Here is a 14,256-nt window from a genome sequence, read left to right as displayed (position 1 = left end):
TTTTACCCATGGAAGCATGAGTTCTGTTGGGGTCCCACATTGCCAGTGATGGGGGTTCTTCCCATTCCCCGTTATGACCATTCGCCCATGACCAACTCCAGGGTAACTAAACCATTCAACCATAACAGAATAAATTATGGGTGCTGGGAAATAATGCAGTCCTTAAAATGCCAGCTGTTCCTTTGGGGATTATGCAAACTGGTTGGCTATGAATTTCAGGGAAGATGTTTTCATTTTTAGAAAGCTGAATTTCACAGACTTCTAGAAGAAAACAGGTCACATGGGCAAATTTTTTCTTAATTTTAACATTAAAAATGTTTTAATTAAAAAAATACTTTCCCCTTTTTTTCAATCCCCTTCTGACCAAGAAAAGAACTCTTTCAAAGGACATTGACCACTCTTCAGGAGAGGACACCCGGCTGGATGAGTTTGTCATAAGAGAATATTCTATTCCAGGGCTGCTAGAAAGAAGAAATGGGATATGGGGGAACACTGGGCTCAAGTTTCTGGAGACAGGAAAATTCACCAGGCGTCTTCACATGCTCAGCCTCCATCATCTCAGGCATCTCAGACAGGGGAGTGGGCAGAGCGTCTCTCCCCGCTCCCTCATCCTGGAATTGATGGGCTCCTCCCTTTTGCCACCAGGAGCTCTTCTCTAGAGCATCTTCCACTTACTGTGGGACGCTTGTGCTGCCTCTTCCCCAGGCAGCCTGTCTTCCTCACTGCTCTGAGTCCACACTTGGACCTAGCACTTCACCCCCTTTCCCCTACTGCACCCCACCTTCACAATGAGTTTGCTATGTATTAATTGTTTTAAATATTTTTATGCTTCTTTCTGGTCTCCCCAATATGACTGAATTTCTTGAGGGCAAATCCAGGTGTTGTTATGTTTTCTTCTCCACAGGGCCTGGCATCGTACCTGTTACTTGGAAAATGCTGTGCAGACATGTGTTGGTTGGTTGAGCTATCCTCCTGCCCCAACCCACAATTTCAAAGCCATACAATAAATACGTTTCACAGCTTAGTGAAAGAAAAATGAAAGGAATAATCCAATATTAAAAAAAAAAATGTCAGGCCATAGATTCCTTGGCTTCTTCAGGCTAAGTTTAACCTTTGCTAATTAGTAGAATTGTGAAGTAATGTCCGCTTTTGGTATTGATTGCCTTTGAAGTATTTATGTTTATTACACTCATTTTAGAACCATCTCCCCTCTTGTAAATTTGACATGATTGATGCAAAATCCACTTCTGCTGTCGAACGCCATCCTCCATATATAAGGCCACTTTGTGGGACTTGCTAACAAGGAGATAATTAAATGTAAACACCAGTGGCGAGCTTCTCTTTCTCTGGGGTGAAAAACACCTAAGTAATGTGTAATGAAAATACTGAAGTAGTGACAAAGGGGAAGGATCTAATAGTCTCTTCTCCCAGAATTCCAGCAAAGGAAGGAAAATGGCTGAGCGTTGTGGTGCATGCCTATAATCCCAGCACTCTGCAAGTGAAGCGAGGAGGAGGAGGGGCACGTGAGGTCAGCCTGGGATGCAGATTCCAGCCAATGGGGAAGCATAGCAAAACCTTGTCTCAAACAAATGAGTGAATAAATGCATTTTAATTATACAAAAACCAATAAACAGGCAAGTTCTACAAGGTGGTCGCAATACCATCTTCATGGAAGCTGACCTAAGGCAGCACTCAGCTGATTCATCGGCTGACTCAGTCCACTTCCATGAAGGATCTGTGAAAGCCTGAGTTGGCCATACAGAGATCCTGTGGTATTGTATTCCCCCCAAATATTGTGCATGCTAATAAACTTATCTGGGGTCAGAGACAGAGCAGCCACAATATTAAACATAAAGGATAGGCAGTGGTAGCACACGCCTTTAATCCTAGCATTCCAGAGGCAGAAATCCCTGTGTTCAAGGATACAGACAGGCATGGTGACTCATCATGCCTTTAATCCCAGAAAGCCAGCCTTTAATCCCAGGGAGTGGTGGTAGAAAACAGAAAGGTATATAAGGCGTGAGGATCAGAAACTAGAAGCATTTGGCTGGTTAAGCTTTTAGCTGGTTAAGCTTCAGGCTTTCGAGCAGCAGTTCAGCTGAGACCCATTCTGGATGAGGACTCAGAGGACTCCAGTCTGAGGAAGCAGGATCAGCTGAGGATCCGGCGAGGTGAGGTAGCTGTGGCTTGTTGTGTCTCTCTGACCTACCAGCATTGACCCCAATAATTGGCCTTGGGTTTGATTTTATGAATAAGAACTTTTAAGATTCATGCAACAAGATCCAGTAAGGAGCCCACGCAAAGAAAAAGGACAGCATTGTCTCCTGCAGTGATGCTGCTGGAGACACCAGGATCTTGGACTTTAGAACTCACTATGGAGAGAACCTAGGCCAAGAGACATTTTTTCTGAATATTTCTAAGAAAAATGTGGTATGCTGGACATTGGCAAAACAGGTGACTCGTCTCTGGGAAAGTACAAATTGTATTGCAAAGAAATTGGTATGAGATGAATAATTAAGCAGGAAATATGCATTTCTTTGTCTATAATTTGGGGTTTTCAATTAAAATGCCTATCTAGTGACATATCATCTCATTCCCAAATGTATGTCCAAAGCTAAATGATGCACTGTGACTTCCCCCAATATCTGTGCATCCTAAGCACACCATGGCAGGAAGGCTGATCCAAATGCTTGATCCATGTTGCCTCTGACAGATGATGTCTGCAAGACATGCATCAAAACAGACTGCACTCCAGCGGCTACCTTAGTCATTAGTTCTCACAGAATTAACGAGTACTATTCATCCCAATAGTAGAAACCTAGGTCAGGGCCTCTTCCTTGCTCTGTAATTCCATTAGCACCACACAGAAGGCAGGGGTGGGGGGGATAAGCTCTGCAGACCTTATCTCTGAGCAATGGGACTACGTCTTGTTCCCAGAGAGAATCCTCTTTGGAAGCACCCTTGTCAAAGATTTGTTGTGCATCAGAATTACTTGCATATGTAGCGGAAATGCCAATAAAGAAAAAGTGAGGCTGCTTCAGATGCCAACTGAATACTGGTTGTATTAAAGCAGATGCCAACAGAAACTTATTGGGTGCTTCCGATAACTGAGCACATGTTAAAGTGTTAGTTTTGGGTTTTATGTAAAGCATTCTGTCATTCTTCGTGGCTAACATAGAATTTGTTTCCATTTCATTTTTTTTTATTGCAACGTTATTCTAACTACTGAAAGAAAGTTAAAATGTCATGTTCATCTTGAGACTTCAGGCAGCGTGCTTTCAACAGTCAGACAAGTCATTCCCCTGTCTCTTGTGGAGCAATCACTTCCAGATCCCACAGATTCATCAGAAAAGAACCACCCCAAGGTTTGATGGCACAGGCAAGGATTCCGGGGCTGGATTGACCCTAGCATGTTTTCTTAACAGAAAAATGTGCTTGATTACTATGCTGGAAGGATTTGGAAAAGAGCTTCGAATGGCACTTGGAAATTATTAATAACCTTGGGTTGTTTGTTTTCATTGTTGTTGAGTTCACAAAATTGTGGGGAGGAGACTGTACTTGAAACCTTCGGGATTTTATGCCCAGTAAATCCAGATGACACAGTGCAGTGGAGGAGAGGACAGAGGCGCAAAAAGTCAAAGCAGAAAACCAGCCGTCCAAGCACCATTTGTCAGTGTTTGCAGTATATTTTTTAATTTCATTCCAAATGTCAGTGTTTCTCAGGCACGCCCCCCAAATTTCTTCAAGCAAAGAAATGGCAAAGTGATGTGAAGTCCTAACTAAACAGGATCTGAGGGGTATCCAGTTTTCCTTTCTCTCTTTTCCTCCTGCCCTACCGCAGCTGCATCAAAGCATCCCGTCATCAAAGCATCCCCAGTGCCGGGCTCCCACCCTCCCCTGCATCTGTACTGCACATGCACTGTTTGTGAATCCTGGCTTAGAGGCAGGGTGCAGTCCCAAAGAAAAGCACCAGGCTGACGCTCAGAGCAAGTTGTAGGTCAGAGGCTGGACACCAGGCAAAGCCGAGAGGTAGAGTGGTGGGGTCACCAAGAGCTCTGATGACTGGACTCTGGGTCACGGGGACTCTGAGCCCTGTTTGCCCTTTGTGACCTTGAACAAATTACTGACTGACATCTGCTTTCTATCCATTTCTTCCACAGCACACTCATCATGATATCAGTTACTTTGTAGGCCTTAAAGGCCGCATTTGTGCATTTTAATATAAATACAACTACATCTATAAACAACTTGCTTATTAAGTGTTAAATTTTAATGTTCATGTTATATAAATAAATGTTAAATAGAAATTAAATTTAAATGTTAAATAAATAGGTATCATTTAACAAAGTGCTTGTCTCATGTTAGTAAATACTCAAAAGAAGTAGAAGGAATTGTTACTAGCCCTCAATAAATCCAAAAGCAGATAACCAAAGGATCCATGCTATGTTGATTTCCCTTTGCATAATAAACTATTAGCTCCAAGCTGGTGTTTTCAACAAATATGTGCAATGATTTTGATGCGAAATCAGAGAAAAGCAGATGTGCCTCATCCAGTGTCGATCTAATCCCTGAAACACATCTCTTTTTTCTTAAATGAAGTTGTTTCCCATGTGATGCTTGAAGGATGGTACTCTTCACGTCCCCTTAGGTTTCATGTTTATAAGTTATCTCATACAGAAAAAAGCCAAGTTCACACACACACACACACACACACAATTAAGTAGGAAAGATTTGAAAGGAAATAGTAATAAAAAGAATGATAGTTAATACTTCGAGATTATTTCTTAAGGTTCAGGTACTGTTCTACTAGCCACCTACACATGATGGGTCATCTAGTTCTAAGAACTACTGTGAGGTTGGTGACATTATTATCCCAAGAATAGTTGGAAAAAGTTAAGAGATCTTAGCCAACTTCCCAAAGATCACAGTGTCCACATTTATGGGCAGGAAAGCCAAACTATTTATAGATCATTCCAAGAACTATTGAGCATGGAAAGGGGAAAACAGAGCAGCAAAAAAAACTCTCCCCTGATTATACTTGAAAACTTGAAACACCTTCCAATATTTACATTTTTTTACATTTATTCCTTTTAGTATGTGTATGTGTGCCTATGTGAATGATGTGTGTGTGTGTGTGTGTGCATGTGTGTGCAAGTGCAGGAGTACCACAGTGTACCATGGAGATCTGAGGACAACTCCAGAGTCAGATCTCTCTTGCTGCCTTGTGAGCTCTGGAAATTAAACTCAAGTCATCAGTCGGGGCAAGGACCTCTACCTGATGAGCCACCTCACTGCTCCCTACATTATTAGCTTTTGAATCAGTAATTGTTCTTATTACATTTCTGCCAAGAAATACAGTCTATGACTCTAAAATGGTCATTAGTAAACTCTAAATAGCACTCTCTTAATTAAACACATTAGTGCTTAGGGTAAACAAAAATGAGTTGGGGCTCAAACATGATGAGTTTCACTTCAGGGACACAAACGTGGCTAATATTTTTCTATGCTATCTATAGCCTTTCACAGTAGAATAGTGAGCAAGGTCCTAGTTCATTAACTCACTAATTGTCCTTTCTCTCCATGGTTATTAGTTGATAATCTGCCCTTCACTGTAACACATGTGCCAAATTGAGAACTCAAGGTGTAGACATCCTTAGAGAATATGAGCAGTGGGATGTGTCTACCTCTGTTTCTGCACACTAGCTCAGTACCTGATCCATCAGCAGGTTTTTAGATTACAAGTTCTTTGAAGGGACACATGAGACACTGTGCACTATTGAGATCTGAGCCCAGACACAGCAACCTTGGTATGTAGTCCACCATTTACACTAAATGTCAGTCGTCCTGCTAGAAAAATGTGCATCTCCATGTATCTGGCTCTTCTCAAACATATAAATTAAAGATTAAAGTAAAATGTGTTCATTGTTTTAAAGAATTACATAAAAGTTATACCAACTCTAAAACTTTTACAATATTTTAATATCTCAACAGTTGGAGTATATCTTCTGGTTAATGAGTATAATTATTTAAGGGGCAGGTTTCTATTTTTTCTTTCTTTTTTTTTTTTTTTGTTTTGTTTTTCGAGACAGGGTTTCTCTGTGTAGCTTTGCGCCTTTCCTGGGACTCACTTGGTAGCCCAGGCTGGCCTCGAACTCACAGAGATCCGCCTGGCTCTGCCTCCCGAGTGCTGGGATTAAAGGCGTGAGCCACCACCGCCTGGCTATTTTTTCTTTCTTATGACCCTTAAAATTGTATCTTTGCCACTAATGGCATCTTGGATTGATGAAATCCATTGGACACTTGACATTAGTGTGTTCTCAAAGTCACCTTGTGAAGTGGAAAGGAAAGGGTGATAGAAAACTTGCTGCCCTTAAACTAAATCTTATCAGACTAGAGGTAAGTTCTGTGGCTTGGCCAGGTAGCTGCTCCCTGGATTAGTGGATATTTACAGATTTCCCCTCTTTCCTTCTGTCAATGAGATGGAGATACACAGTAAGTTCCTGTCATTTATTGTATCTTCCTGAGGCTGTACCACTATCTCTCAAGTTTGAGCTTTTTGCACACTCTTCTACACCTGTGGTTCTCAAACACTGGTATGTACTGGACTCTCCCAAGAAGCTGCTTAGAAATCCATGGTTCATGTTTCCTGACTAGAAATTCAGATTCTGATTTTTGGGAAGGCTCAGAGAGCTTATATTTGAGCCTCAGATGAGTTTGATACACCTTAAAATTTGAGAACCTCTGCTATTTGGGTTTAGAATTGGCCTGTCACTGCAAAGGACTTGAATTAAGGAACTGTGGTCTCAGTAGTATGCACAGAACCACATTTATTAGAAATGGTTGTTGTGTGAAAAGGCAAAAACATTGGCAAAGGACAGAATTCTGGCATTGCTTTGCTTGTCTTAGGCGGGACTGGAAGTTAGAACCTATACTGGTGATGTCCCTGATACCTATTTCTGTTGGGGTTTTTTTAGCTGTGCCCCATAAAATCGGACGCATCATTGATGGGAGTCCTGCAGATCGCTGTGCAAAACTAAAAGTGGGAGACCGGATCTTAGCAGTCAACGGCCAGTCTATCATCAACATGCCTCACGCTGACATCGTGAAGCTCATCAAGGATGCGGGTCTTAGTGTCACCCTTCGTATCATTCCTCAGGAGGGTGAGTGCCTGAGGTGGCCTTTAGAGGGACAGTCAGACCACAGACAGATTCACCCCGGGCTCTTCAGCCTGCCCACCCAGCTCCTGGAGTCCACCAGCTGACACCAGGGTGCTGTCTGAGTGTCAGAGGTTGACGACCATTTCCACTTTGTCCCAAACCCACACTCAGCAGCTTCATTAGAAATGAACTGTACTGCAGGCTCAGTAGGAGGAATCCTAAGACATGGGGCTATAGGAGCCCTCCCTGGGGTCTCCCTGGGGTCTCAGGCATACTAGTTTTACGGAGATTTAAAGCCAGCACTCAAATCAACCCAGCAGGTAGCAAAACAAACCTGAAAGAAAAAAGAAAGCAGAGGAGGAGATGCTTGCTCATGTTAATAATTAATCTCTAGAAAAGTCTTCAAAGTCAGATTGATTTTGAAACGCCTGGGGAAGATTTGGTTTTGCAGTCTAAAGAGAGCTCATTTAACAAATGTTACATCTGATAAGAATGTAAAATTCACACTTAGCCTTTCAAATTTCTCTGTACAAGTTCCCTAACCCTAACACCCAAAGGTTTCAGAACAGTAAACAACCCACACTCACAACTGAGGCCCATCTACATTCTTTTACGGTTTCCATGCACAGCAGGCTGTTTGCTGGCTTATAGCTTCTGACTCATCAATGGAACTGAAGCGGTTCATCTTTGGAACTCACTGATGAGTAGCCATGGGTCCCCTCCAGGGACTGACGGAGCCCACTGATGAGTAGCCATGGGTCCCCTCCAGGGACTGATGGAGCTCACTGATGAGTAGCCATGGGTCCCCTCCAGAGGCTGAGGGAGTCCACTGATGAGTAGCCACGGATCCCCTCCAGGGGCTCTTGGGCTTACTTTGCATTCTTTATTCGACTCAGACCCCTCTTACCCATTCCACTTCAAGACTGTCTGATACGTGGACATTAAATGGCAGAGTAGCCAGTCACCTGACTTTAATTATGAAACAGAAGCTCCTAACTTGGGAGATTTGGTACCCTTAGGGAATATCTGGTACTGTCTAGAGACAAGTTTGACTGTCATGATTGGGGCGGAGATATGACTGTCATCTAGTGAATAGAGGTCAGAGATGCTTCTAACCATCATATAACACTCAGGACAATGCCCCACAGTAAAGAATTATCTGACCCAAATGTGAAGAGTGTAAAGTTTATCCCTAATAAGCACAGGGATGATATTAAGACATTTGGACTATATTAGAAGACAGAAAAGTGGTTTATATCAAAATGCAAATAGGCTACCTCCCTTTGTTACCTAACTACAAAAATAGACAGACAGACAGACAGACAGGCAGATAGACCGATGATAAGGGCCATGCTTTTAGTCTGTTGTTGGAAGGCACCAGTCTGTATAAGACAGTCAATGGAAATGAAGTATAAGCAGGACTGTCTCCTACAGACCAGGCATGCTTCTCTGCCCTCCCAGTCTGAAGTGTTGGTCCTGCCTTTACTCCAACATTGGAGGTCATATCCACTGAAATTTTATGTTGTTAAGGTAAGAAAAAAAACAAGAAGCAGATTTTGAATAGTCTCATGAATCTCCTATGTGTGGAATTCTTTACTCTTCCTGGAGAACTATAGGCACAGAGGACTCTTAGTATGACTAGCAAGGGGCCAGAGAAGAGATTGTAACAGAGTCTATGTTCCCACAGCTAGCCTCCTGTCCACATGTTGGAAGCCTTGGGCTGAGTGTGGTGGCACATACCCCACTACTCAGCTCCTTGGCAGGTGGAGTAAAGACCACCTTTCCAGGATCAGCAGGGCTACAGCGTGAGGCTGTGTCTAAAGCAAAGGAAGAGAGATTTCTTAAACAGCCAAAAGGTGTTGGCTAGAACATTTTCTCTCAGCAACATTCAAATATTTATAGATACCAGAATATTTTATGCTTGTTCCTTTGAGTAATTTACTCATAGTTTTAGTACGTTGTTTCTACTTTGGTTTGTTTGCTTCTGTGACCTTTCCTCCCACAAAATGACAAGACTTTTCATAACTTTACTCAGTAATGATTGTAATTAATGAAAGAATACTCCTTCCAGGAATGGTGTGAACCTTGGTAAGTTTAACCTGCTAGCGAAAAGCCCAGCAGAAACTGAAATGACCAAGGCCTGGAATCACACAAGGAGGGATGAGTTCCAACCTCTGTTTACTTCTTGCTCCTGATCAGATGCCAACCTGACCACATCTGTTGCCTTGGTTCCCATCAGAGCTCAACAGCCCAGCATCGGCACCCAGCTCGGAGAAACAAAGTCCTATGGCCCAGCAGCACAGCCCCCTGGCCCAGCAGAGCCCTTTGGCCCAGCCAAGCCCAGCCACCCCCAACAGCCCTGTTGCCCAACCAGCTCCTCCTCAACCTCTTCAGTTACAAGGACATGAAAACAGGTAATGTTTCCTCTGACTTTTCCTACTCTGAGAGGTGATAAGAGAATGTATGGGGGCAGTTCAGGACACAGCAATGAGAGAGATTTTCATACAGCTGAACTTACTGTGTGTACTTTTATATGGTTTCAGCGGGGAGGAGATTAATATATTGTTTCATTAGTAAATATAACTCAACGTCTGCCCTGCACAGTAGAGATGCTCCTCTGCAGGAATGCTGAGCAATCGTGGATTAGTTTGTGTTAACTAGCTAAGAGCGTTAAGGAGCTTCTAGAATGAGAAGGTTCTCTGGCAGGAGAGAGACCCAAACATGAAGGACAGAAGCAAGGCCAGGGTTGTTGTGAAATAGGTTATGGGAGAGCTAGAGATGAGTCCAATGAGGGTGAAGCCAACCCCAAAGGCTCTGGTAAGCATATTGAAAGTCCTCACGTTTGTCCTAATAGTGGGGAGTTTCTATAGGTTTCAGGCTGGCAAGCGACACCTCTGGATTCTCTTTGTTGAAACTTTCACTTGTCCCTTTGCAGAGCAGACTGGTGGCTGGCAGGGTAAAATAGATGAATAATGGAAAGATGGCTGCAGAAAAGCATTGAGCCATAAACATTTGAAGCTCAATGGCAGTGTGGAGGGGAGGGGAAGCAGAGAACTCCTAGTCAATCACAACTGTCCACACTTTCCGCTACTTGAGTGAGAACTTTACACTGTCCTCTCTACAATCTAATGAGCTATCCATTCCATACATGGGACCTCCTGAACTAATAATGAGACTAGAAGACAGGAATGTCCTATGAAAATGTCTTATTGCGAGTTGTGTGTAACAGAGGGCCCAGCTTGGGTTGAGCCATTTAAGAAATAAGGAAGGGTGTGTTCCCGTATGTTTTTCTTCCTCCAACAGGAGAAAAGCAGAGCATACCTGAATGCAAATGCCTCTTTAGCCTTATGATTCCAGCATTTCTTGAACAGCTACCTCCCATGCCCATGCCATGTCAGTGAAGGTGGAGTAAGACAGATTTTCAGAACTCCCTGGCTCCATCATTCACACCTTCTCAGAACAATGATTTCCCCTATACCACATTTCCATAAAACCCATTCTGCTATGATTTTTCCATATGCTTTTATGGAAAGTGAGTGCCTGGCCGTCCTTAGCTGCTTATGTTTTTAGTATATGCTAGGGAAGAGAAGCCCCGTTGAGCAAGTGATGCAGAGATAAGAGATTGACAGCCCCTAAGAAGAGTAAGTTCTGGTTGCCTCAGTCCTGAGCCCAGCTGAGCTTGCTTGTGCCACGTGTCACCTGGACAGCTGGCACTGGCTTTCCCAGGCTCCATGCGGACTGGAAGGAAGACAGTGCACTTGCAGCCCTCAGCTATCCCAGACTCCAGCTCTTGGCTTTGCCATTGTAGTTAATCAGGTCATCCTTCTTCTTTCCGAGTGCAGCTGCCCTGGATTTGAGTCTTACTTCTAGCCTTGGGTGGGTAATCTCACCTCTACCAGCTAGTTAACTCCCCTGTGTGCTGGCCATCATCTCTCCAGAAAAGGTTCTCCCACTGTGAAGAGCAAAGCACGAGAGGACAAGGACTGGAGGGTCCCAACTCCTCCTAGCTTATAACTAGGTCTTCCCTCTCCCTGACATGGAAGCAATGGTCTTTGCAAATACTCTCCCATGACCACAAAATAAAGTATTTTCATATGTGAAGTTAGCATATTTACATGATTCAAATGTTTACAAACCACCGGCACATTTGCCTCAGTCATGTGAACAACCTGAGAAATGGCCGCTCCAGTCTCAGAGCCTTTTACAGACCTGTGCTCGGGTTCCCTGGCTTACATTTTTATTGTTACCAGTGATTCATGTATGTTTGAACAAAAGATTCAGTGATTTTGCAGCTATCAGAAACGTTTTCATGGTCTCCTCCAAAGACGGCCTGTTTCTAGATTAGGCTAGAGATCTGCCAAATCGGTGCACATGGTTCTTCTGTACAAGCCATGCCCGCCTACACGTCAGAGTGAGCCATTTCCCATGCAAGAGTGGGGAAACTACAATGGCAATCTTCTTAAATATTTCTATTTTGCAAATTAGAATAAGTGATATTGATTTCCAAGAGCATTGGAAAATGTATGTGATCTCATTTACTCACAGATTAACTTCCTATGCTACCCTATGCACTCAGGAATCACAAAATAATTCTAAAGTGATCATAAGTAAAAGCAAGAAGGGTCTCTTTAAAAAGAAGAGAACTATTGTAGAATATATTCTAAAACTAAGCATAAAGAATGGAGTTCGCCAACAAGGGCGATGTTTGCCATTGAAAATGACAAGGCCTGTGGAAGAGCATTGGAAAACATATTCGTTCACCCCCCTGGAACCCTAGATACTCAAGGCTGGACATGATTCTTTTTTCTTTTTCCTTCTTCTTTTTTTAAATGTTATGTGCCCTGGTGTTTGACCTGTATGTGTGTCTATGTGAGGGCATCAGATCCCCTGGGACTACAGTTACAGACAACTGCCATATGGGTGCTGGGAATTGAATCAAGGTCCTCTGGGAGAACAGCCAGTGCTTTTAACCACTAAGCCATCTCTCCAGCCCCAAAGTGTTTTTTTGTTTTTTTAAGATTTATTTATTTATATATTTTATGCAATGAATACTTTGACTGCGTGTACATCTGCACACCAAAAGATGGCGTCAGACAGTTATGAGCTGCCATGTGGGTGCTGGGAATTGAACTCAGGACACTTGGAAGAGCAACCAGTGCTCATAACCATGGAGCCATCTCTCCAGCCCGGAAATGATTATTTTTTTTAAGTTTAGTTAGAATATAAATATGTCATTTCTTCCTTTCCTCTTTCCTGCCTCTCCCATCTCCAGCTCCTCCCCCAAAGTATGGGCCTCCTTCTCTTTAGCCGTTACTGTTACACACACATACAAAGAAATCAACGCATAAATACAGCCCGCTGAGTCCCTTCAGTGTTGCCTGCGTGTGTGAGCTGCTGGGGCTGACCACTCAGCACTGCATAGCCAATCCAGAAACTCGTCTCTGGGGAAGAATTCTCCCTCTGTCTGACACTGTTAACTGCCTGCAGTTCTTGAAATCTCATGAGCTCCTACCCCTAGAAATGATTCCAAAAAGGCTCTCAAGCTGTGGAATTTCTCCTGGGCAGCATTTCCTAGTCTTAGAACTTTATCACACCATAAAAGCTTACCAGAATTTATCTTTGCCATCTGTCCTTACCATCTCTCTAAAGTATCTTTAGTGATGGAATTAACAGATATAAGAATTATGTTGGTGACCTTCTTTTATATGTAAAATAACCCTTAAGAGAGTGAGTGTGTGTGTGTGTGTGTGTGTGTGTGTGTGTGTGTGTGTGTGTATGCGCGCGCGCATGTCCAAGCATGTGCAGAGGGCAGAGGTTTGTTGGATATCTTCTCAACCGGTTCTTCATCTTACTGTTTTGAGCAACAGTCTGTCTCTGAACCTGGAGCTCACTGGTTGGTTAGATTGTCTGGCCAGCAAGGTGCACAGATCCTCCTGTTTCTACCTCCCAAGTGCTGGGATTACAGGCACAGCCACTGCGCCTGGCTTTCACACAGGTGCTAGCGATTCAAACTCGGATCTTCATGTTTATGGAGCAAGTGCTTTCCCAACTTGACCCACCTTCCCAGCCTGGAGCCTGGCCTGTTTTTTTTTTTAATTTTTAATAATCTAATTCTGTGTTTTCCATAAAGTGAAGTGTTTCACACGTTCAGTCCAACCTAATTTTTCCTCTAGCCAGTGTGTCACCCACTTAAAAGTTAGCAAATTCATACAAAGTTAAGTACATTTTCCTCGTTAAAGAGCTCTTCAGTATGCAGCTACCTGGGATTCCTGACACATGACACTGGAGTGGAGGGAAATCTGAGTGCTTGGTGGCCCAGGTGACAGCCACAGCGAGCTGCACTCTTCCTGTTTCTAGTCATTTGCCTAATCTGTGGGGAGAGTCTTACATTTCCCCTTTTACTGTAACTGGTGGCACATCTGGTTGGAAACAGAGCACAAAATGGGCATCTCATACCAATAACACACAGATCATAAAAATAAAGTGGCTATGCTATAGCTTAAACCAGGGTGACATCCAAACCACTGAGCTAGCGATTTCTAGAAGGGAGCCATCACACACTGGCAAATGTCACCCCGTTCGATTCCTTTTGTTTAATGCATGCTTTTGCATAGTTAAGCATCTTATTCAAATCGTATTTTAAATAGTTCTGTTCACAGCTTGCACGTCAGTAGGTGAATGGACTAGTGAGGAAGAAAGCAAAGCTTGAGTTATGCAAGTCACAGAAGGATGTCCTTCCTCTCTGCAGGGTTAAGGAACAAATGTAACCTACCCGGGGAGGGGCGATTGAAACCACTTAGTAACCCCTCCCAAGAAGCCCAAGTGAACACATCCACTGTTCTGCACTTCCCGTGTGCCCTCCCCAAGCGCTGGGTTATAGTAGTGGTAACTGCTCAGGCTGACTTTTTTGTTTTGATATTTGCTAGTAATCAACATCAGTCAGACCACAAGCAAGTAAAGACACCATCTTCTATGTAAAATTCTACACACATTGAGCCTTTTTGTGTGCTGAATATTCCCTTAATCCCACCAGATATGGTATCATACACCTGCCATCCTAGCATCTCAGGAGGCTGATGGAGGCATATCACAAATTCAA

General features: G+C 43.2%; 1 protein-coding gene across 1 annotated transcript in view; it reads left to right on the top strand.

Moving 5' to 3' along the window:
• Magi2 (membrane associated guanylate kinase, WW and PDZ domain containing 2) overlaps positions 1-14,256 on the top strand; it is a 609,708-nt gene that overhangs the window by 500,633 nt on the left and 94,819 nt on the right. The window contains exons 15-16 of the mRNA XM_059256447.1: positions 6,975-7,160; positions 9,397-9,571. Coding sequence (XP_059112430.1) covers positions 6,975-7,160; positions 9,397-9,571 — 361 coding nt within the window. The remainder of the gene's footprint in view (positions 1-6,974; positions 7,161-9,396; positions 9,572-14,256) is intronic.

This window comes from Peromyscus eremicus, chromosome 3 (assembly GCF_949786415.1).
Source record: "Peromyscus eremicus chromosome 3, PerEre_H2_v1, whole genome shotgun sequence".
In the NCBI taxonomy this organism is placed as follows: domain Eukaryota; kingdom Metazoa; phylum Chordata; class Mammalia; order Rodentia; family Cricetidae; genus Peromyscus; species Peromyscus eremicus.
The sequence above is the reverse complement of the archived record's forward strand: the minus strand, read 5'-3'. Positions and strand labels throughout refer to the sequence as shown.